This window comes from Eretmochelys imbricata, chromosome 2 (assembly GCF_965152235.1).
Source record: "Eretmochelys imbricata isolate rEreImb1 chromosome 2, rEreImb1.hap1, whole genome shotgun sequence".
NCBI classification, from domain to species: Eukaryota; Metazoa; Chordata; order Testudines; family Cheloniidae; genus Eretmochelys; species Eretmochelys imbricata.
In genome coordinates, this window is record NC_135573.1 from 152231756 (window position 1) to 152257134 (window position 25379).

The following is a 25379-nucleotide window of genomic DNA, read 5'->3' on the forward strand; positions in this document are numbered from 1 at the left end:
GCCGGCCATGCCGCCCCTAGAAATGTGCCCCCACCGCTCCAGCTCACCTCTGCCTGCTCCCCTGAGCGCGCCGCCGCCGCCATTCCGCTTCTCCCCCCTCCCTCCCAGGCTTGCCACGCGAAACAGCTGTTTGGTGCGCTGCAAGCCTGGGAGGGAGGGGGGAGAAGCAAAGCCGTGGCAGTGCACTCAGGGGAGCAGGCAGAGGCGGAGCAGAGGAGAGCTGGGGCGGGGGCACATTTCTAGGGGTGGCATGGCCAGTGCCGGAATGCCGCCCCTAGAAATGTGCCACCCCAAGCACCTGCTTGTTTTGCTGGTGCCTAGAGCCGGCCCTGCTCCCACATCCCAGGTGTCTAGCCTAACCATTGGGATAAAAGCTGTGAAGGAGGTCTCTCGCTACTGCCCTCTTGAAAAACCAGTTTAGACACCTAAACCTAAGAGAAGGGAGGGTTTGCAGCTGAGAAGCCCAAGAAGAGAGAGGCAGTGAACTGCCTGAGAGAGACTGTGGCTCAGGATGGTGTAGGTTCACTTTATTTTCCATTCCATTTATTTTCATTATTGTTGCCTCCAAATTTTAAAGTTACTCTCCTGTTAACCTCAATATTGTTTTGTACAGTTTTAGATACCAACCACGAAACATTTTATAAGTTCCTACAGTGTGTGTTTTGTTTACATGTTAACCTTAGTTTCCTTAAATATACCTTGATGCTAGAAAAAAATAACAAGTGATGTACTATGTGATAAAAATGTAAAATGAAGGTAACATTTTAAATATTGAATCGAATTTCAAAATTATGCTTTTGTACTTTTGGAAATATTTTGAAGGCTGCAAAAACTGAAGGAAATAAAAGTAAAAAATGTTTCCACCTGATGGTAGTTTCCGCAAAGATTGGGGAGGATTAACATGACTCAAACTCAAGCTCTTTTCTCCAAGAGGAACAGAAAACTCTGCTCTGTAGCCTCATTTTCACTAATCTCAAGTTGCTATGTCATCTTTGATCATGCCAAGTCTTACAGATGGAAAAGTTCTACTTTAAAATTCCCAATGTGTTTGTGAATGTCAATAATGTTCTTTTAAAGTGTCAAAAGCAATTGCTCTGTTTGTAGTTTTGCTATTACAATGGCAGCGTCTCCAATCAGAAAAGGATAGACAGAAACAAGCAGGTGAGTCCCCTTGCTCCTCTGCACTTTGCATACTGGGACACACACACAAAACCACCATGATGCTGCTTTATAAGAAATGTATTAAATATGTGCACTTTGGAAATATGAAAGAAACATGTAAACAGAGCACTCTGTTCTTCCAAGAAATGCTTTCAAAATGCATATACTCTGCTCTCTCTAAATTATGATAGAAGACGGGTCATAATAACTGGTGTAATAGGCAAGGAGGGAGAATAAAGCACAATTCCCTAAACTCAATAAAATAAGCAATTACTCTTGTTATCTGAATGGCTCTGTCAGTGGAGAAGTTGTCTGTGTCATAACAGAATCTAACAAAGCCTGTTGCCTTTAAGCATCAAAGGCTTTGGCCTTATTAGCTTTCTAAGATGTGCATGTATAATAAGCTTTACCAACAAATGGAGAGGAAGTGTCTCTGGCAAAATATAAAATGGTGATAAACTATGTCCAAATGATTAATTCACAGAAATTCTCCATCACACTACGGCGACATGTGCCCATCTCTTCTGTTATGCCCGCGGAGATTTTCATACTAAATGTATGTGCATATTTTTCATGGCCACTGATATTTGAATTGCAGCCTGCTTCCATGCAGAACATAAAACACTTCAAACTGCATAATGCTGACTAAATTATAAGTTCTCCAGTGGCCCGAGGTAGCAAGGGCCATAATAATGAATGTACTTAAGTGGTTTGTGTAGATTTTTTTCCCCTTTAATTTTAATGCCCTGACTCGCTGCCCTTTTTTTTTCTTTAAGCTAGGAATTGTCTCATACAATCATAACAACAACATAGTGCTAGGGAAATAGAAACTGCATATTGCTTTGAAAGAACATGGGATGCAAAGTAGAAGCTGCAGCAATCTAGCACAGTTATGACCACTTCAGCCTTGTCAGTCAAATAGAATAGAAAACTCTTTGATGTCTTTGTGCATATTTGTAATAATTCCATCTGGACTGTTTCATATATATCTATAACTGAGATCATTTTTAATAGGACATACCTAACAGTTGCATCCTTTCAAACAAATTCTTATTGCGTATGGAAATAAAAATATACAGACACATTGTGTTTAATTAAAATTACAATGAAACCAGGTAAATGAGACCTGCCAGAACTAGCTCCAGGATCTTATTATAGCATATATCTATATTAATTGACATGAACACTGGCTGATTTTGCTATGTTTTAAATACTCTAGTACTGATTATTTTTCTTATTTTCAGTCAAAAGGCAAATGCATGAAACTACTTCCACTGCAGAAATATTCAGTTCCACAGTAACTGGAAAAATATACAAAAATTGTGCTAATACTTATTGATGTTTATATTTGTAAAGATCTTGGGGTTCATTAAATAACAAACCAGTGAATGAGAAAGAAATAAAACTTTAATAAAATAAACTGGAGAGCATCTCTGGTGAACTGCTGCATACAGCCATGCGGGGTTCCCAACCCCCGGCTCCAGAGCACATCTCCAAATTCCTATGTTCATAATACTGTCCCTCATGAGGGAGCGTCTCTAAATTATAATCTTCTACAAAGCTATCGCTACATCTTCCCTCCCAAAGAAAAACGAATTAACTTGTATATACATATATATAAACAGCTGATAATTATCTGATAATACATGCATTAAATTCTCAACCCATGTAGTACATTTCCATAAACCCAATGTGTCAACTACATAGAACAGTGGTGGGCAACCTGCTGCCCAAAGGCCGCGCCACTTCCCACAGAGCCCATTTGCCAGGAACAAACTGTCTCGTGGCCTGCCACAGGTTGCCCACCACTGACCTAGACCCCTTCTCCAGCATGTTAGCAACTCTCTATGAGCCTTTCATGATGTTTAATTTCCCACTCTGATCTTCTCAGTATCAGCCTTTCATTAGCATCTGAGTTGTTCTCTTGTTCCTTGACAGTTTCTCCTCTGTGCATTGATGATAAAGGATCAGTCATACGGGAAATGCCAGAGTCCACAACTACTGTCAACATGTTGGAACTTTCTGGGATTATTCGTAAATCCTTTCGATTATGTCAAAATGTGTCGCCCTTGTCTATCTGCACTATATAAAATCTGGGATGTAGCTGTTCTTTAATGGTACCCCTTTGGCCCTCAGGCACACTCTGTCACCAGGCTTAAAAGAGACGATCTCATGGGACCTTTTCTCAAAATAATATTTCGGCTTCCACTTCTGATTTTCTTTCATCTTCCATATGGTTTCGTTGTTCTGAGATTATAGCAAGTTATCAGTAATTAGTCAATTAAATCTGATTCTTCTTCCCATTAACAGCCGAGCGGGAGAAAAGCCCCATTCTCCAGAGGTGTACTTTGGTAAACCAGTAATGCTAGTCACAGAGTACTCATGCAAACACATCCCAGTATCAAGTGGTAACCAGAGCATGATGATGTTAAGGATGGTACAAAAACATTTCCCAAGGACAACAGAAACACACTGACCCCGCCTAAAAGATAAGGTCAGAATGACAGTAAGTAATAAAACTGTTTTATTCAAACCAACATGTACAAGGTAATGGGTAATAACCATAGGCACCGACTCCGCTGGTGCTCCGAGGCTGGAGCATCCACGGGGAAAAATTAGCGGGTGCTCCACACCCACACTCCCCCTCCTTGCCTCCTTCTCCCCCCTCCCAACAGAGAGCATCTCTGTTGAACGGCTGCATACAGCCATGTGGTGTACCCAACCCCTGCCTCCAGGGCACATCTCCAAACTCCCATGTTCATAATACTGTCCTTATGAGGGAGCATCTCTAAAATATAGTCTTCTAAAAACACATCTCTACCATAGTCAGATAAAGACAGGTTTCAGAGTAGCAGCTATGTTAGTCTGTATTTGCAAAAAGAAAAGGAGTACTTGTGGCACCTTAGAGACTAACAAATTTATTTGAGCATAAGCTTTCATGAGCTACAGCTCACTTCACTGGATGCATGCCTCCGATGAAGTGAGCTGTAGCTCACGAAAGCTTATGCTCAAATAAATTTGTTACTCTCTAAGGTGCCACTAGTACTCCTTATAGTCAGATAAAAAGACTCTGGGCACCTAATGTTAATTGTTTCCACCAACTTCTTCTCTCCCCAAACTGGGCCAGTCTGGTTGTCCAGCACAGCGGGGACTGCTGCAGCCAGTGATAGGCTCTGGCATTGCAAATCCAGTGGAGTTGTGCTAGTAGAGAGCTGTTGAGGGTCAAAAGCCAGTGCAGCAGTCTAGGAGCTCCTTGCAGAGTCTTCTCTGTGCGGCATTTCTCTATCCCACTTGTGTTCATAAGGCCTCGCTGTGAATTTCATTAATGTGCTGTTTACTCCCTGGTCCAAATCATTAAATGCAGATGTTAAATAAACTTGTCTTGATCCCAATTTCTACATGATCCAGCTGGACACCTTAACCCCCCACCTCCTGTCACTATATTGCCATTTTTCATTACCCATTTGCCTTACAGTCTTAAGGCTTGCCTACACAGGAAGTTTGCACTGATGTAGCACTGGTGTTCCTACATTAATATTGCTGCAGTGATATGCACATCTCCAGTACATCCAGGCCCTGAGAAACAGTTTTCAGGCCTAGAAGGAGGACAGGCTGCAGTCCTGTCGGTAAAGAAGCAGTAATAAGGAAACGGGAGGGGAACATATGCCTCTCCAGGACCAGGTGCATATAGCTCTGCCTGCAGTCTGCTCCTAACATGTGAACTCGAACTTGGGCCACTGAAGCAGTGAGAGCAGAATGGGTAGCAGGGTGAGAGAGCTAAGGATCTGTGCAGGGGCAGAGATGATGAAGCTGGAATTATGGCAGTTATGGGGATATGATATCAAGGAAGTGCTGTTGCAATGTCAATGTCCTTCCCCAAGAACAATGAAAAGAGCTTAATGATTGCAGGGTGGCAAACTGATTTACAGTACGAAATGTGAATAGATAATAAGCACAGGTATCTGCTATCATGGACTGCATCCATTTTGGCATGATTTTTTACTCACAGGTGCTCAGTAAAAATGTACCAATAATGAGATTTTTTTTAATTATTCTGAAAACATAATTTTCTCTGGACTCCCTGAAAAATGAGAGGGAATATGAACTTTAACCCCTAGAGATGAAGACTAAGGGTGGGTCTACACTACAGCTGTAAGTTGACCTAAGTTACAGTACTTCAGTTACATAAGTTACGTAACTGAAGTCAGTGTAACTTAGGTCGACTTATAGAGGTATCTACACCGTGCTGTGTCGACGGGAGATGCTCTCCTGCCAACTTACCTTACAGAAGTTGATGGGAGAGCGCTTTGCCATCAACTTAGCGGGTCTTCACCAGACCCGCTAAATTGACACTGATGCATCGATTGCAGCAGTGCCAATCTAGCTGTAAGTGGCCTAAGATATATTTAGCAGGGAAATGTGTGGAAGCTTTCAGTATGGCTGCTGATGTTACACTTGTTCTGTGAAGAACTAGCACTTCAGTGTTTGAACAGTCAGTCCAGTATCTTTCACAAGCTTTAAAATCTTGCTCGCTCACACACAGAGAGACACACACACAAAGGGATAAATCCTGCTCTTTTCCCCCAAACTCTATGGCTGAAGATGGTCCTGATCAGATGGAACTAGCAACTTTGCACAGTGAAAGGAAGTCGGCAAATTGCTGGGACCTTGCTCACAGGGTTTGTAGATAGGATCCATGGGGCCATATCCAGTCTGTTTAATCTAAAATGTAATCTACTTCATATCCCTGACCTTTCATCTCTTATTTTGCCCCATTTTAATTGAAGGTGGCACATGCATCTCTTGGCTTGGGGCCTGAACTTTTACTGTGTTGCACCTTATTTAGTCATTTACATCCATTGAAAGTGAAATGACACAGATGTTTGTGTACTCTTGGAGATGTCTGGCTAGGAGTTACTTTTTATGGTACCCTGACATTTTTCTGAATTTAATTTTATTCAGTTCTACACACCAAGTAGCAATGTCTATCTAATCTTTCTTTGGATGTGAGGCATTTCCACAGCACTCATCATCTTATTATTAGTTGTATTTCAGGCCCAGAGTCACAAACCTGACTAGTGGCAGATCCAAGCTTCGAACCCAATAGACCATACTGCCTCCTCTTAGCACCAAAGTAGCTTAGTACCAACACACTAGTAATTAATGTACAGTTACTGCTTCACCCTTCAAAAGACTTTTTTTTTTTCCCTTTCCACTTAGCTGGATTGACGGCACCTTAGTGAGTTACCCACTGAAATCAATGAGAGTTAGGTACCCACGTGCTTTTGAAAATTCCACATCTGCATATTTAGGCACCAAAAGGCCTTTAGAAAACTGTCCCTGAGTGACTGAGGATCCAGTAACTGCCTGGACGGTAGCAGAGATGGTTGCAGAACAAAATAAAGGTCGGCCTTTTACCTATTTTGATTTGTGTAGCAAATTACAAACGAATGAAAAGCCTGGGTATCCATACACTTCTTGCTGATATTAAATAGGGCCTTTATGCCCATATATCTAAAGGTCAAGCAGCTGTAGTATGAATTACATATATTTGAACTGAGACTTTTAAAATGTGAGAGAGACCCCCTAGGATAATGCCATTCAGATAAGTGAAGACCTCTGTTTGCCAAAAAACAACCATTTTGCTCCAAGTGCTTTCTCTATCTTTTCCTCTCATGTAATTTGTCCCAGATTTTAAAGGCACTGAACAGCTTTAATGCTACAGTTTAATGCTGTAGAATACTCTTCCTCTGAAATGCTTGAGGGTATTCCAAACCTTGAAGGTCCTGTAGCACTAGAATATGCTTACATTTGAAGGTGCTTCATTCATTCGAAGTGGACAGCTAATCTTCAAAGTGTCCTTTTGAGGAAAGTGCCTATTTTGATTTGTATTTGTATTCACAAAGCACTGAGCTGAGACCTCATTTGTGGCTTCAGGAAGATTTTAACTTGAAACTAAAGTTTTTTAAAAAGTCTAGTTCATTGATGGCAGCATGGAATCTTCCTACATAGCACACTTCTGAAGAAGGCATTCTAGCTGTTAAACTTGTATGAAATCTTCTGTTTTGCAAACTTGTCTTCCTCTGGGGGTTTTCAGGGAAAACTTGAAAATAAAGGTCTGTTTTGTGAAGCCTAATTTACAAAACATTATGTAAAACAGTCAGATTGCATTATGTTTTAATGAGCAGGTTGGCTTTGTTTAGACATAGTCTTAGAAGTGGAATATTTTTATCACCTTACACAGTAGAACAATGCATCATTTATCTCTTGGGCATTCACACACGAGAATCTTGTCAAGCTCTATTGCAGAGTTCTCAGTATCATTTTGAGGATGAAAGATTCTTACAGAAATATCTTGCAACCAAACTTTCATGAGTTGATTGATGTTTGAGATCTCCTGCTGTGAGTAATACACTGTAGTTTGTTCAAATTAGTTTACAAGGCTTCTCATTTCAGCTCATTAAAAGCACACATGCAGGATACTAATGACTTACGAAAGTAAGGTGAATTTTATAATCCCCTCCGAAGGCCCCCTATATCTCTTTGGATTAAATAAGTGGTGAAAGGTTCAATTTAAGAAAGAGAAGGATAAATTAACAATGGGATAAAAGCTTCAATGCAGCAGTTTAAAGGGACAGTTACAAAATACCTTAAATACTATACCGATTGTTTACTTTTTAATTACTTTTTGTGTGAAATGTAGGCTATGTTCAACCCCATTGAATTTAATTGGATTTGGGGCACTTAACTCCATTAGGCTCCTTTGTAATGCCTGCCATAATGTCTATGGAAGAGTCAGACTGAGAGTGCTAGAAACAGAAGTCTTTTACTTTTGCAGTCAAATGGTACAATTTGGCCACACAAACACTTAAATCTCACATGCATCCCTCCTTGTGTGTCTCAACCCTGTAATGGAAGGACCTCTTCTAGCTGTGAGAAGCTAGTTCAGTTTCAGTGTCTCTTCCATCCTTGGCCTCTCCAGTGAAACACTCACCAAGGTGATATCAAATGTGGCGATATATAAGAGTTGATTTGAGGCTACCAACTGGTTTCACAAGGGCCATAGAAAAGACATCAGATCGTAATCACTCTCAGGTCTACTGACATGGGCTGAATTTTATTCAACAACTTAAGGGGGAAAGCCTCGTTGCACTAATGTATATGCTTCTTATTTCACGCCTTGGATCATCCAGTTGCTGTAATTTAAAAGAAATTGTGGGAATATGTTTGCTAAACCCTTTCTTTTCTCTCTCTAAAATTGTGTTGGTTTTGAGATCATTGGGGGGGGAATGCTTTCAGGATTGGTTATAATGTGTGTCCATATACTAATCAAGTAACAAGAAGGAAACATGCACTTAGTCAAAGAATTCATGATATTCGAATCACGTGTTCACAGAGTTTTGAAGAAGGAACTGTTGGTTAGCACTACTGATTGTAAATATGTTGTGGTATTCAGGAGCAATCTATGGATTGGTGCTTTTATTAAATAAAGCAAATGTCTGTAATTGTCACCAAGATAAATCTTACTGGTAGAACACAACAAGGAAATTTACAAACATACATGTGCACTACAGAAAAATATCAGACTTACTTCATTGTTTATTATAGTCAGCTGGCAGGAAAATACCACCCAAAATATGGGGACATCTTGAAGCCGAGGGTTGGCACTGGCAGTCCTGTGTCTTATCCCTCCCACATTCAGGTAACCAAGAAAAGTCATTTTTATGTTGTTGGATAGAGAAAAAAATAACATTTCTGATTTTGCCATGTACATACTAGATGACTTACAAAATAAATCGCTAATATGTTTTGTTTTGAGCAGGGTCAGCCTTAGGAAAAATGACACCTTGGGCAAACTTGTATTTTGGTGCTCCTGGACCCATGGGTGCAGTGCTCCTGCCCCCCTGCATTGCCCCTGGCTCATGTGGGCTCCCCAGCTCCTGCTTCACCCCAACCCCTGCACTCCCCTCCTGTGCACCTAATCCCTGCATTCACCCTTAACCCCTGCTCCCCTCCTGTGCCTTAACCCCTACATGTGCTCCCTTTGCCACTAACCCCTGCAGTCCCCCCTTCACTCCTCTTCTGCACCACAACCGCTGACCCCATCCTGTATCCCAACCCCATTCTCCCCTAACCCTTCACCCATAAACCCTGCACTCCTCTCCTGCGCCCATGTGCGGAAACTGACCAGAATGCAAAGAGCAGCTGGCATTTCTGCTCCTCCCCACACCCCTACGGGGCTGTGAGGGGAGGAACACAGAGCAAGGTCTGGGCTCCATGCATCCAGGTCACTTTTCCCGCCTGGGTTGTGCTGTGAGCATGTGGGCAAGACCCACCAGCCAGACACCTGGGAAAGAATTCTCTGTAGTAACTCAGTCCTCCCCATCTAGTGTCCCATCACTGGCCATTGGAGATATTTGCGGCTAGCAGTTGTAGGTCAGCTACATGTCATTGTAGGCAGTCTAATCATACCAGCCCCTCCACAAACTTACCAAGCTCAGTCTTGAAACCAGTTAGGTTTTTTGCCCCCACTGTTCTCCTTGGAATTATAGAACTTCTGTCATTATCATAACAGCATAAAGGTACATTCTCAACTCTGATTATCTTAGCTAGCAGTAAGCACTAGATGTGATAATGGTATTGGATTTAATGCTAATATGATCCTTGGTTCAGGAATACATTTTCCTGCCAAACTGCTGGGTACTTGTATTTCTAATGCATAATTTTCTTAAGCTTGTGCACTGTGTTCTCTCACCCTATCAGCTTTGCTAAGCAATCCATGGAGCAATATCCCCATGTGCTATACAGGGCTGGCTTAGGTTGCTTCCCACCTGGGCGAGATGCTGTTGAAAGACAGGTATGTTGAGAATAACCAACTCCCCCCATATTATTATAGTTAGTGTTATAAAACGTTTGTGGAATTTGGTATTTGTGGTGTTGTTTTCTTTTCTGTTTTTAATACATTTTTGGGCTGCCTCCCTAAAAGGGAAAGGGCTAGCCAAACATTTTAAACGATGAAATGAAGCATCTTCAGTTCAGTTCATTATAAAGTATTTAAATCACTTTATTTCTGTGGGGACTGTCATCGGTGCTATTTGTCCTCCTTTTATGGATAGTTGTAGTCTCCCCACATTGTCCTGATATCTGACCCATTCTTTTCTAATTAGAGGCTTCTAATGGAAGGCCACACTTTCCCACGATGTCTGCTGCCATGAACCTTTCTAATTCTTGATGTCTCCAGGCAGATCACATCTCATTCTATTAGGTGACTCCATAAACAATTGGACAGGAGATAAGGCCACATGATGAATCGATTTCAAAAACAAATTTGGGTGGATCTAAGCAGACTTAAACATACCTTTGTGATGGTGCATTTTATATAACTTAAGGCAATACACACATTTTAAAGAGCCCTGAAGAGACCACTTTTAAGGTTTTGTCATGCTGAATGCAACGCAGGCTAACATTAGCATACTTTGAAACCCATGTGGTTAGCAGCAGAAAAATATCTCTCAGGAAATAAGTGGATTATGACTTGCAAGAATTTCTACATGTCAGTTAGCACAGAACAATGTGAAGAGAAATTTTGGCCCAGGGCACATCTATGCCCTTACAAAAAAGACCAGGAGATCGTCAGTGTCTACATAGTACAAAGAGGGCCTCTGTTTTTAACACTTCATTCAAAAAAAACTTACCCACAGTGGTTGCAAGGGACTTAATTTATCTACCCTAGAAAAATGAAGAGCTGAGTTGACCCTGCAGGGATTTGAACCTTTGATTCCAAGACATCCAGATGGATCAAGTCCAAGTGCTATACAAATTCACCTTCTTTGTCCTTATCTGCTACAGTAACTATCCATCAAAAAGAGCAGAGTAGGGAATTCACCATAGCAATACCAGGTTTTAAAGTTTAAAGTAGTTAATTTCGCAGTCACTTCCCCAATATTGTATGGGTATTATTCTCTTGCACCCACACAGAGGGAAGTTTAGATTCAGACATTAAAAAGTGTAGATAACTCGTCTAGTTTCTCAGACAGCTGTCAGTTAGCCAATTCATATATAATAACTGAGCTAAATGAGAGAACTACTGGCAAAATATCCAAACAAGAGTGTGGCTTAAGTAGTTATGTCAATGTAGATATGCTTATCAGCCACACTTCGAAAATTATTAACAGGCTAGGTGACTTTTTGATTATGTTCAGATTTCAACCATCTTTCTTTTTAAATTAAAATGATCTTTCTCCTGTATTTACAGTACACCAAAAATAGTAAAACAAAACATTCATTCTCTCATTCTAATTCCCACATTGACTACAGTGACACAATGTTGCTTGCTAGCAGGGATGACAACATTCAGGGAATATGTGCACTTTACCTTACACAGTATGCACAGATGAAATAAGCAGCAACATAACTAAAGTCTGCGTTACCCCTCATTCTGGGGTAACTAGTAAACAGAGCGGTGAGCCTCTAGAAACCTATGCTATTTACTCTGAGCACAGTCCAGCAAAATCAAAGTGCTCAACTTTAAGCACGTGAGCGGTCTTATTAAAATCAATGGCACTATTCACTATGCCTAAAGTTAAGTACATAGGTAAGTGCTTTACTGGATTGGGGCCTATGTGATTGTAAATTCTTTCCAGAAGTGCACTGTGCAAGCAAGTGAATGAGTAAGACAACTTGTCAATAGGTCAAACTGTGAAAAAGCAATCCTTTAAAATATTCTTATAATAAACAAAGGAGACTGCTGCTCCTGCTGCTAGTTAATGTCATACTTATGCTGGAGATTGACATCCTTTCCTTCTAAGAAAACCAACAAACTGGATACAATTTTTATTTATTATTTAGGCTGCTTTCTGGTTGAGTTGAAGATGTCTTTGAAAGAACAATTAACATACTAGAGACTTTCCTAGTTCCAAAGTTTAGTTCAGAGTGCCCCCTGGTGGTTGATATTATTCTTAAAAAGATTTCTCAAGAATTGGTAAAACGTGTGTGTAAGCTCCTATAAGTACTTAAAGTATCACCAGTAATCTCACTTCATCTTTGATCATTATTATCATGGAATGCAGAGGGTATCTTCTTGCTTTTGCTGAGAGAAATGTTAATTCCTCTGATTGTCAATAAGCATGAATAATTCAAGATGTTGTCACAAAGTATGAGGGACCCATGATAAGGGTATCAAAAGATCAAACAAGACTCAAACTTTTGGAAACTAAATCTAAACTGTTAAACTATTTCTTTAATGCACAATTTAAAATTATGATAATGATTTCTACATAGCACCTTTCATCCAGACAAATCCTAAAGCACTTTACAAATTAATACTGGCTTGCAATTTACTTTGCCCTTTACTGAAATGTAGTCATCTCTTGGCTGAAACATGCTAACTATTCAAGAGCGCAGAGCAGCACCATGTAATACCTTGCTCCACTCTGCCTAAGAGAAGGCTTATCTTCCCACTTCTGGCTTAGTGAAGTAGAAGTGCTAGTGGAATAGTTGATCATGACTCTACCTACCTTTAATCACTTTAATCTCTCTGCATCAGTTTTCCTGTATATCTGAAGATGACAGAATGTTTGTTCAAGTCCTTGTTTCCACCAAAAGTCAGACTGATGGTTTTTGGAATTGATACAAAAGGGCTGGGCCATTTTTGATGGCAGTTTTTTCAGTGTAGTATTGAGGTGGAGGCAATGATAATTAAACTGCATCCATCGTAGAATCAGTTGGGTGTCTGCGGAAAGAAGGCTGACCCTTGTGGCATTCTTACCTGGTCACCAGCATGTTTATGAATGTCACATCAGATGTGACTTTTGGTGTCATGATCTTGGTTCCTCTCCCTCCAGATCTGCAGATAAAAAGATTAAGAACGGAAGAGGGCATGTCAGCACTTCGTGGCAACTTAGAAACAAGGCAAATATTAACCTTCTCTGGAGCCTTTTGTTGAGGACTATTAGCCTTGTACAACCAGCCATGGGGCGGAGACTGGCTTAAGTGTTATTAATCTTTTTGAAAGACCACTCAGTGCTACAAAAATAAGTCTAACCACAGGACTGCAGGCTGGGAACTTGTTGTTTTATTTAACTGCATCACAACAGAGTGTGTGTGTATGTGGGGACTCCCACTTGACTAAAATGGAAGGGAGGGATGGAGAATTGCTCCATCCCATCATGCTCTGGGTAACCAACTTAACCCTATCATGACCACTTCACTACAAAACTCATACTACAGACAGGAAAACTGATGCAGAGAGATTAAAGTGACTGTTCTGTGGGTGCTCCAGGGATGGAGCACCCACAGGGAAAAATTAGTGGGTGCTCTGCACCCACCGGCACCAAAATCCCCTCCCCACCTCACCTCCTCCTCCTCCCCTGAGCGCGCCGCATCCCCACTTCTCCACCTACCTCCCAGTGCTTGCCACCACCAAGCAGATGTTTGGCAGTGTAGCAAGCTCTGGGCGGGAGGGGAAGGAGCGGGAACATGGCACACTCAGGGGAGGAGGCAGGGAAGAGGTGGGGCCAAGGTGGGGATATGGGAAAGGAGTGCAGGGAGGGGTCGGAGTTGGGGCAGGGACTTTGGCGTAGGGGTTGGAATGGGGGCAGGGCAGGTGGGGGAGCAGGGCAGGGGTGGAGTCAGGGTGGTGCTCGGGGGAGAGGGGGGGTCAAGAACCCACCGGCGTGAGCAGAAGTCGGCGCCTATGCTCTCATGGATCAGTAACTGGTTAAAAAAATAGGAAATAAAGTGTAGGAATAAATAGTCAGTTTTCACAGTGGAGAGAGGTAAATAGCAGGCCCCCCCCCCAAGTTTCTGTACTGGGACCAGTGCTGTTCAACGTATTCATAAATGATCTTGAAAAAAGGGTAAACTGTGAGGTGGCAAAGTTTCAGATGATACGAAATTACTCAAAATAGTTAAATCCAAAGCTGACTACGAAGAGTTACAAAGAGATCTCATAAAACTGAGTGACTGGGCAACAAAATGGGAAATAAAATTCAATATTGATAAATGCAAAATAATGCACATTGGAAGACATAATCCCAACTATACATACAACATGATGGGGTCTAAATTAGCTGTTACCACTCAAGAGACAGCTCTTGGAAGTCATTGAAGATTGTTCTCTGAAAACATCTGCTCAATGTGCACCAGCAGTCAAAAAAGCAAACCATGTTAGGAACCATTAGGAAAGGGATAGATAATAAGACAGAAAATAGCATAATGGCACTATATATATTTCCACAGTTTGCCCACATGTTGAATACTGGGTGCAGCTCTGGTTGCCCCATCTCAGAAAAGATATTAGAATTGGAAAAAAATACAGAGAAGGGCAACAAAAATGATTGGGGATATGGAACAACTTCCATTTGAGGAGAGATCAAAAAGACTGGGACTGTTGATCTTGGAAAAGAGGATTAAGAGGAGGATAGGCGAGAGGTCAATAAAATTATGAATAGTGTAGAGAAAGTGAATAAGTATTATTTACCCCTTTACAAGAACCAGCGCTCACCCAATAAAATGAATAGGCAGCAGGTTTAAAACCAACATGAGGAAGTATTTCTTCACATAACATACAGTCAACCTGTGGAACTCGTTGCCAGGGGATGTTGTGGAGGCTGAAAGTATAACCGGGTCCAAAAATGAATTAGATAAGTTCATGGAGGATAGGTCCATTATGGCTATTAGCCAAGATGGTCAAGGCACAACCCCTTGCTCTGGGTGTCCCTAAACTGCTGACTGCCAGAAGCTGGGACTGAAGAACAGCTTTATAAATTGCCCTCTGAAGCATCTGGCGCCAGTCACTGTCAGAAGACAGGATACTGGACAGATGATCTGACCCAGTATGGCCATTCCTATGTTATCTTCTTCAGTCACAAGAGAACCAAGCTGTACATAGCCAAATACACAAATATAAACATAATCAATATAATGCTCTTTCCTTTTCAGATTGTTTTTAACATATAAAAATTCTTTAGTTCTACGTATCCAATATTCTCTCCTCTACTCTCCTTCCTATTCTCTTGCTGACAATTAAAGCCTGAGTGATTTCTTCAGGTGCACTCCTTGCTTATGTAGCTTAGGTCCTTCAGCCAGGGGAAAAAAACAATATGTGATTTAAGTCACCTATTATAAACCAAACAACCTAGACACTAAAATCTGTTTACACAAATGACCCACTGAACAATTTAAATAGTGAACAAAAACATAAAACCATGATACGTGCATGGCTACGTGACAAAAAGAGAAAAAGGGTTAAATTTGCCAAATAAATGATTTAGTTTTAAAGTATTCAGCTAGTTCTAATAAATGAATAAATGAAAGATAAATGAAACTGCCAGATAAATGAAACTGGTCAAGGCATCAGGATAAAATAAAAATCTGTAGTATACGTTCCAACTTCACATTGCATAATGTCCAAACTGGATTATTTTGTTTAAAAAACAAACAGAACAAAAAGGTTCTCTACATAAGCCACTTTTGTACTGCATCACTTCATTCACACTGTTTTTTATGCTAACCTGATCCAATAGAAGTTAGAGAAGCAATATAACACAGAGCAGCTATTAACATTTATAACACTTTCTTTATCAGATTAATGTCTATAATGTTACAGAGTACCAGGATTTTCCTTGATTTTAAGCAAGGTTGGGGTAAATGTCACGTGAGCCCCAACAAATTAAGATACCATCTAAAGGGAGACCGAAGGCATGTTCTCCATCTCCTTACTGTTTAATACAAGATTCTTCCCTGTAGCCAAAGGAAAAGATATAAAAGTGACTATTGATTTTGGGTGCCTAATTTGAGATATCTTTAAGGGGCCTGATTTTCAAAAAGTGCTGAGCACCCACCATCTGAAAATCAGATCTTTTAAGACGTCTCACGATGAGCATCAAAAAAATTAAGACTCACTAGTCACTTTTGAAAATCTTAGCCAGGGTAACTACTGTGGTCCAGGGACCTCTTGGAGGCACAGGAGTTCGTAGGGTTTTACAGGATACCCTGGGTCAAACATATGCATAATGGTTCACTGAAGGGTGGCATGTGAGCTCACTACTCAGGGCCAGTAACCCACTTGTTGTCATATTCATTGCCATACCTCCTGCCTGAAAAGAACATTTGGAAGGAAGCAGACACTTATCTCCCTGTCTCGCCATTTGGGTATTGTGTATTGTATGCCTATTTACATACTGAGCCAGTTGCTAAATGAGGATTGTGAAATCTATAAGAAAGGAAATCTACAAGATGAAACAAAACAGCAAGGTTGTCCTGTTTCTGAATAAAGACAAAGAATGGAACTGGTATACCTTGGGGGCAAAGAAACACACTTATTCTTTGCCTGGGAGGCAAGCTGGCAGCATTCTCCTCTCATGAAAGGAGGGCCAGAGGCCAGCCTGGCTGTGAAATGCTGCAAGGACATTGGGTGAGCAATATTCTACAAGACATGAGTATCTTAAATAAGTCTAGGCTCTAAAATGCATGTTATGATTTTGTTTTATCTGTAACCATTTCCAATATTTCTACTTGACTCTCTATTCTTTGTTAAATAAACTTATATTTGATTTCACTCTAAACAAATCTAAGTGCTGTGAGTTAAGCAGAGCGGTGATTAGAGGTGCAACAGATGAGCACCTCTGGAAGCAGGAAATCTGTGGGTGTCCAGTGGACCAGGGGCTGGACAATCCAGGAAGAGGCACAGAGGGCTCAAGGATTGGGATGTGCCAACTGCTAACCTGTAAAACAACAGCAGGATCTGTGAGGCGGGGAGGGGAGTGCTTGCCTCACAGCTAGCCAGTGCAGTTGGGGAGCTGACCCCCAGCAGGCACAGACAAGGCTACCTCATGTGAAGGGCAGGTGGTGGTGAGCTCTGTCACAGCCCTGAGTACTCCCAGGAAGCGTCACAACTAATTTGGGCCAGACTCAAATCTGTTATACCCACATATATCCTTAGTATGGGATCTCTATTGACTTCAGCAGAGTTACGCTGAATTTATGGTGATGTATAGCTGGCTCCTTGCTTTATCGCATGGTTACCAGCAGGTTAAAAAGAGACATTTCACTTCTATTAGACCTCCATCACTAACATACCACCCCGAAGTGGGAAAACCAGTGGTGTGATCATCAATGCTATCTCTGTTTCTATCAGCCATTTCCCTCTGTCCTTTCTTTGGATCTCTCCCCCACTTCTCTTTCTTCATTCAGTAGGGCTCATCCCACATTTGTTTTTTTCTCTCATCTTCATTATTCTCTTCTTTCCTGTCCTCCTTTCCCAAGGTCAGGTCTACACTACGGGGCACAGTCGACCTAAGTTACGCAACTCCAGCTACGTGAATAACGTAGCTGGAGTCGACGTATCTTAGGTTGGCGCTGGGTTGATGGGAGAAACTCTCAAGTCGACTTACATTATGCTTCTCATACCAGTGGAGTACCAGAGTCAATGGAAGAGCTTTTTCCAAAACTTCTGAGAAACTATAGAAGTTACCTGTTTCAAATGATCTTTAAACATTTCCAACGGTTGATGGTTTAATGGACAAAGCCTGTTCCCTGTAAATGTACCTTGTACTGTCAAGAGGACTTGGAAATCAAACAAAAATCTAAAAGTGGTAAATTTGGGGCTATTAGTTTGAGGCAAACTCAGCCAGACAGCTTCTAAACAGGGGTGATCCCAATAAAAATATCTCAATTTGTAAAAGCCTTTATGTTCCCCCTTCACTCTGGAAACCAGAGTTGGTCCCCTGAGAAGCTACACTATGTCTGAGGCATTTTCTGAGGCATAAAGAACTACAGACACATTCTGAATCACTTCCAAACAATGAGACATCTCTATTTAAAATCTGATCTTGATTAATGTTAGAAATAAAGAAAAAGAAAACAAAATTTCAAGTACCTTTGTAAAAGCTTATTATAAAATAACACTACACTCCTGCTACTTGGTGTTACAGTACTGCCATGAGTTAGAAGCTATGGTTTAGCTGAATCCATAATTCTAGAGTGAAGAGAAAAATAAATATTTCTTTCATTTATGAAACTCTAAAGGAGTCATTTTTTAACCTGGGTGGTGAAATACAAGCCACATTTACGAAATCTTCCACCTAAACAGGATAGAAAGGAGCACCAGGGTCACAGAGGAGAATGATACACGGAGCCTTTCACTTTTGGGAGGAGGGATAGCTCAATGGTTTGAGCACTAGCCTGCTAAACCCAGGGTTGTGAGCTCAATCCTTGAGGGGGTCATTTGGGGACCTGGGGCAAAAATTGGGGATTGGTCATGCTTTGAGCAGGGGGTTGGACTAGATGACCTCCTTCCAACCCTGATATTCTAAGATTGGTTTAATCCAGGACAGATCACTAATGATGAGTCTTTATTAGATTATGGCTGTTTGGTGACCTATGTGAAATGAAGAGATGGTCTCTTCATTCATTTACCCATACATTTTGTTAAAATTTTGCAGGCATTTTGACAAAAGCAAAAGACAGGATTCATAAAACAGCTGGAAGGGGCAGGTGGTTCCTACCACCTTCATCATAAGTTTTAGCTGAGTGGGTGGGGCACTAAACTGAGATGTCGGAGACTCAGGTTTAACTCCCCCATGCACCTGATGTAGAAAAGAGATTTAAACTTGAGTTTCCCACATTACATGAGTGTGCCCTAGCCACTGGGCTATGGGATATTTTAGTATCGGCATTCCAAAACTCTCCCAATTTTTATAAAATAATTAGTCAGTGGAAATTTGAGTCTCTAGGTGAGTGCTCGAAGCACCAGATTATATTCATCTTCACTCTCTTTTTCTTTATCCAGTGTCAATCATAGTGGCAATTCAAGTCCCTACAGAGAATCCTTCTCTACCCTATCTTTCTCTTTATATCCGTGTTCCTCCAACAGATCCACATCAGTGGTTACTACTTGATAATTTTATTTTAGTGTTTCTCTCACCAGCCATTTGTTTCCCCTTCTTAGGCTGGTTATCTTATTTAAAGGATATTTTTACAAAGATTTAATTCTTTACATTCTCTTGCTTTGACATCGTCTGTACTTCAGCGTTTGACTTCAAAAAAATCCTTCTCCACTTGGCTGCCATGCTGAGTCCACCTACTCGGAGCAGCTCCATTTGCTGGCTACTTCTGCCCTTACTTGGAACATTAGGTTACACAGCCAAATGTGGAGGGCAATTACTGAAGAGGCTGTCAAACCTGCCAGAGTCTGGCGGAACTGAAATAGATGGGCAGCAGAGAAAGTAGGGTCAGCCGCTGGTGCTATGCCCCCATCTTCCCTGTTCATTACAGGTCCCTTTTTGTACCCCCCCTTCCTGCAACTATGCTCACCATCAACAATTTCAGTGCCCTTGACACACTATAACCAGCCCCCACCTAGGGGAAGAGCAGTTTAAAAGGGTCCCCACTGGAACTCCAGAGCCAGGAGTCAGTAACCAAGGTATCTAGGGAGTACTACTATGTGGCACTTATACAGTATGTGCAGTTGTATTAAAAATACCAGTTTGCAGCAAGCCCATGGGAATTCTATGGCCTCTTCATGTAATGAATGAACTAGTTAAAGCTCTGTCCTCTGCACCAATGATCTGAGCAAGTTCTGCTTGACCTTAGCTGTATTCACACCCTCAGACTCACATTGAATCTAGCCAATAGTGCAATTTTGAACATTTGTCACTTGCAAATTTAAGAAAGGAGAAAACTAACTTTAGAAGTTTATCATAGCTTGTATTTTAATTGCTCAACAAAAACTCTTATGCACAATACTAACAAATAGCTCCATCCATAATTCTTGTGCTAACCCTTTCAGCATTCATGGTTTAAAAAACAATTATATTAGGAATACGAAAATTGTTTTGTAACCTGTTACAATGTCTGTTAATCAAAAGTAGAGAATACAAAATCAGTTAGATGGTTTTAATGTCAAACAAAACATCACCAATTTAAAATGTCTCATTTTTACATTATTTCTGTGTAAATATTGGTGCCAGATTATGCATTTTCTTAGTGATATTTTTATATTTACACAAATAAATATTTAATCAGCATAACTGTATTTAGTGTTCTTAGCACTGATTAAATTAAATATGTTTGAGTTAGTTAATATGCATCAATATTCTTCCTTTCTACTCCTTCACACAGAACTATTCAATCTTGTAACGTGGCCTCTGTCCTTTGTAGAGACATAACATTCTATAGTGGCATATTCAATTTAGAGATTTCCACATTTACAATCTCTCAGAATTTGCAACAACTTTTTTGCCTCCTGAATTTCTGTGGTGCTTGGCTGTGCCTTCATAAGTCTTCTGTGAGCTCTTCAAACTGGTACTTCTGAAGGGTGACCTACACCCCTCCCTATGCCACTATTCTCTCTAGCCTTGTTCCTATCGACCCAGAACCAGCTATGCACTTAACCATGTGCTTTACTCTAACTATGTGAGTAGTCCCCTTAAAGTCAGTAAACCTATTTATTCTCAAAGTTAAAGGGATACTTTGCTGAACTGGAGCCATAACAAGGTTACTGCAGCAACCTCCTGCACACTCTGTGCTGAGACACCGTGGTTAGCACCTAGCTTTACATATTTTCTTCTGTACATTTGAGTTCAATCATCCATGCCCCAGGCTTAAAAATACCAGAATATCTTTATCCAAGCTACCTCCTGGTAGGCACAGATTCGTGTGGTTTTATCCAGTATCCAGATGCTGCAAAGAAAGAGAGAGAGAAAGAGAGATCATTTATTATTAGTTTCTGGCAGTTCCCACAACATGCTCAACTAACAATCATAGCAATATTTTAAAGAAAATGGACTACATTCGTCATCAGACACAAAACTCCTGACTTCAATGTTCAGTGTTGTTGCACTCGATTTCATCAGTGGTCTATTTGATCCCATGACTCAATAACAAGTTGTAGGAGAAAAGACCCTGATTATGGAGTCCAGCTCATGGAGTCTTTTCCTCTAACCAGGGCCCTGATCCAGCAAGGTACTTAATTACATGAGTAGCCCACTGATTTCAATAGGATTATTCAGGTACTTAATGTTAAGCACATAGACTTAAATGCCAGAGGAGACCATTATGATTATCTAGTCTAACTTTCTGCACATTGCAGGCCACAGAACCTCACCCACCCACTCCTGTAATAGACCCCTAACCTCTGAGTTACTAAAGTCCTCAAATAATGATTTAAAGACTTCAAGTTACAGAGAATCCACCATCTACACTAGTTCAAACCAACAAGTGACCTGTGCCCCATGCTGCAGAGGAAGGCAAAAAAACACAACCAAAAACCAGGTGTGACGGGTTGGGTCACAGAAACCCCCTTGTGAACTGCCACCTGATGGGCTCAGAAGTAGTCTCAGCATATTTTTCCTGGCAGCTTGGGAGTTCAGAACCCTGCCTTGTTGAGCCAGACACGCTAACCTGCTGCAAACACAGACACAGGTCTGAACCACGTCCCCCAAAAGCTGCAGGCTAACCTGAAAACAGCTTAAGAAGTGCTCCTGCCTCCAGCACCCAGATACCCAGTTCCCAATGGAGTCCAAACCCCAAATAAATCTGTTTTACTCTGTATAAATCTTATACAGGGTAAACTCATAAATTGTTCGCCCTCTATAACACTGATAGAGAGAGATGCAGAGCTGTTTGCTCCCCCAGGAATTAATTACTTGCTCTGAGATATTTGCTACTAGGTACATGCTTAAGTGCCTTGTTGAATTGGAACACCAACACTCTAAACTTGACTATGAAGAGGCCATTTACTGACACAAACCCTTCTATGATACACATCTCATTACTAAATGTATTGTTCCCACAACTGTCAAACTGTACTTGAATATGGCATGATTTCTGCTTGTAAGTTTTCATAGTTGTTTCCCTTTTTTATCAAGCCCCTCACTTCCTCCCCAGTTCTCTCCTCTGGATAAATTCCATGTATATTTCTAATTTTGAATCCAAATATGTTGTTTTGACTTTTCATATAAATCAGTCCCTAAATGAATTATATACTTGGCTGAACACCAAACCCCCATACTCTCTCCATGAATACTTGTGCTGCTTATCCCTTGCAGTCCAAGTAAGGTAAATTTTCCACCAACGAGACCTCATTATTCACCCCCAGGAGAACAGCCTATCACCTGATATTTTGAATTACATAATGAATTATACAAACTTCCTATAGGTCCCTACACACCCACTATCTATTTTCTCCAATCTTTACCATCCCTATGGGGGAGGGTCTCTCTTGCCCCCCTTCCATACAAATTCCATTTCACTGCATGTTCCCTTAATAACTTTAATTTACTCGGGGGGGGGGGGGGCAGTTACTGCTAATTGATTACCACAATTAAATTGAACTGCACAATCTTTTCTTTTCACCATAATCATAGCTAATGTTCAACTGTTCATTTAAATCCTTTCTAGTTAATCTTCAATTACATTTCTGGTATCTAAGTCCCTTGGCTCCACTTCTACTAGAGAAGGTCCTTCTTTTCTCGCTCTCCTTTTCTTCAGCTTCACTCTCTGCCATTATTTTCTGACCAGCTCTTCAACAGTTACTACCACAGACTTTTCTTGCATGATAGAGCTTTGGATCTCTATCCCGAGTGTAGTTTTCCCTTCCCTAGAGGCTCTCGCTGTACAAATCCGATGTTAGAAGCTGAATGGAAATTCTCTGCTACAGAGAATCTCTACCCTTCTAATTGCTGCTTTAATTTTACTCAACTCTTTACTCTTTTTAAAAATTAGAGCAGAAGATCTAGGAGAAACTGAAGATTGTGGCCTTGGAGTATAGACTCTGGGTGATATCTAGCCTTTTTTCATAATCAAGACTTTTTTTGGTAAAGGTGAAAGCTCATAATGAAATCCCTGGGTCTGCTACCAGCCTAAGGCGGGGTACTCTATTTTAGTCTCTGCCACTGACATGAAATTTAGCAACTAATTCATAAAGGTTTGTAAAAAGATAATACGATTTCCTTCCTCATCTTTTTCAGACACTTTTTAAATTCTCAGGTTGCTTCTTCTCTCTTTTGGCTCCAGCAAATTTACACAAGGAAGAAGCAGCTTTCTCTCTTCTCTGATATTTCTCCCAATGCAGCATCCAGCCTACAAATTCTATACTTACTTCCTCTTTGATTGCAGAAATCTTGGAGAATAAATCAGCTTTGAATTCAGACCGTAAATCTCTGATATCTGCTTTAGTAATCAAATGACTTTAGCCTTGTATCCTTGTAGCCTGTTATGGGAGCCATGCCTTCTGGTACCCTGCTTTTGGGGTGTTACAGTGAGGTTAGGGTACGGATGGAGACAGATTATTCAATAGAATAATCCCCTCAGAGCTCAGACAACCATCTTGCTTGGGCCCCCATAGTTTGGTCCTCTGTTCTAAATTTTAAGGGTGAAGGAGTAAGTTAATGTATGTTTCTCTGTGTTGTAATGAGCTAGGTTACAGAATGCAATGTTTTCAGGGAGAGATGACATAACTTAAGTACAAATAAACCTTTATTTCAACAATAAACTTTATTATGAAACAGGTTGGCTGCCAAAAATATAATATACACATCAACTTTTCCAAAGGTTCTTGTAGTGAATTTCATATATATTTTCCAGAAGCAGTGAGTGACCTTGGCAGGAGGTACTGGGTGGCTGAGGGCACAGTCAGCAATTGAGTTTATAGTCCCAAAAAAACATTAAAAAGCAATAGGTGGAACAATCTGCCTTCCTCCACAAGTCTGTCTCACGTTGCATTTAGTTAGCCATATAATCACCCATTTATTTCTTACTAGCCTATGTGAAAGTAGAATGAATTATATTGAAATTATAATTCATTAAAGAAATGCTGCTTGAAAGATTTGTTGAAATATAGTTGTCAGGAAGAGAAACATTAAGGAGTGTGAGACAATGGGTCCTCAAACTAATTAACTTAGAGCTCCCACTGAGCTAGGAGATTGGTAAACGTTAGTATGCAAATAAGATATGTATGTATATTTGTCAGTTTCTGCTTCCTTTTGTCTCCTATGTTGGATTGGCTTTGGCTTGTCTGTATAAATGTGTTGGCTTGAGCTTTTCGCAGGAGGCTCACACATATCTGGGTGCATTCGCAAAGCGCTTTGCTAATAAACAGAGTGGTCTGACAAATTCAGTGAATCTTGAATCTGACTTTGACAATTTGGAGGTTCCACTGAGATGGCAACCATCTTCACTGGGGCCGTGTGACTCCTGACCATTCTTAGGATTGCCGTGGCAAGCCGGCACCGGGGCATTTGGCCCGAGCGGTCCTCCGCCAGAACGGAAGGGTGCATGACCACAGTGAAGTTTATGCCATCGAACCTGTTGGTTCCAACTCTGTTCTGGTAGGGATCCCGGGATCTGACATCAGGAAACTGGTCAGGTAATTATTTCTGTGTTTTGTCCGGACTGAGGACTGTCTTGTCTCTGTATCTATCCGTCCTCCCTGTGGTGTGTTGAGTCTGGGTGCCATCTCCGTTCGGGGATCGGCTGACCAAAGGGTTCCTGTCCCCACGGTCTGAGTGAGTGAAATCTGCACAATCGCAGCCGCACCACACCTTGGGTAAAACCGTTGGTGTGAAAGAAAGGGCGATTGAGGCAGTAGCCTGTGGGCTCCTTTTGTGTGTTGCACCGGGCATCGCTCTGACGAACCTGACTTTTCTTCTTGTGTGATTGGTGTGTAAAGTCCTCCTGTATGGGTAACCAGACGTCTAAGTCAGGATAGTTCCCTAAAGGAACACCGGCTCATTTTTTGTATTTTAGGTTGGCCGAGTTTGTCTTTTAAGACGTCTACTCGGTCTTTGTCCCAACTGAATTTGTCACCTATTAATACTTTTTCTGCCTGTCTGTGTTTTCCTTGTACTACATCTCCTTAAATCTGTATATTCTCTCTAATTCCACACACAGATCCTCCTTGCTTTTGTGCTTGTTGTTGATTATTCTGGGAGTGTGAACCTGGGCGGGCAGTCTGCACACCTTCCCTCAAGAGCTGGATCATCCACTCCAGTGACTGAATTGAAAATAATGAAGTTGGTAGTTATAGCACTCCATCACACAAGCTGGGAATGCAAACTGTTTTGAGAAAGATAACAACACCAATATATTTTTGAATACCAAGCTTTAGTGTAAGCATAGTCTGGTCCCTAGAGTGCAATGGTAAGGTCAGCCCGCTTCTTATGGGCTCATGCTCAGGACTTGTCCCTAGCAAGATCAAGGAGTGATAGGAAAAGCTA

General features: G+C 41.1%; 1 protein-coding gene across 4 annotated transcripts in view; it reads right to left on the reverse strand.

Annotated features, from left to right (window-relative positions):
• Positions 1-12136: 12136 nt before the first annotated feature.
• Positions 12137-25379, reverse strand: part of ANKS6 (ankyrin repeat and sterile alpha motif domain containing 6) — a 79671-nt gene continuing 66428 nt past the window's right edge. For 2 of the 4 annotated variants that reach the window (XR_013345238.1, XM_077810840.1), the window contains one exon: positions 19874-20844. Coding sequence is in view for 3 of the 4 variants with exons in the window: in XM_077810840.1 (XP_077666966.1) it covers positions 20795-20844 (50 nt within the window). In the remaining variant the exon portion in view is untranslated. Of the gene's footprint in view, positions 13007-19268; positions 19364-19873; positions 20845-25379 lie in introns of those variants that run through there. The other 2 variants (XM_077810841.1, XM_077810842.1) reach the window with 2 other exon arrangements.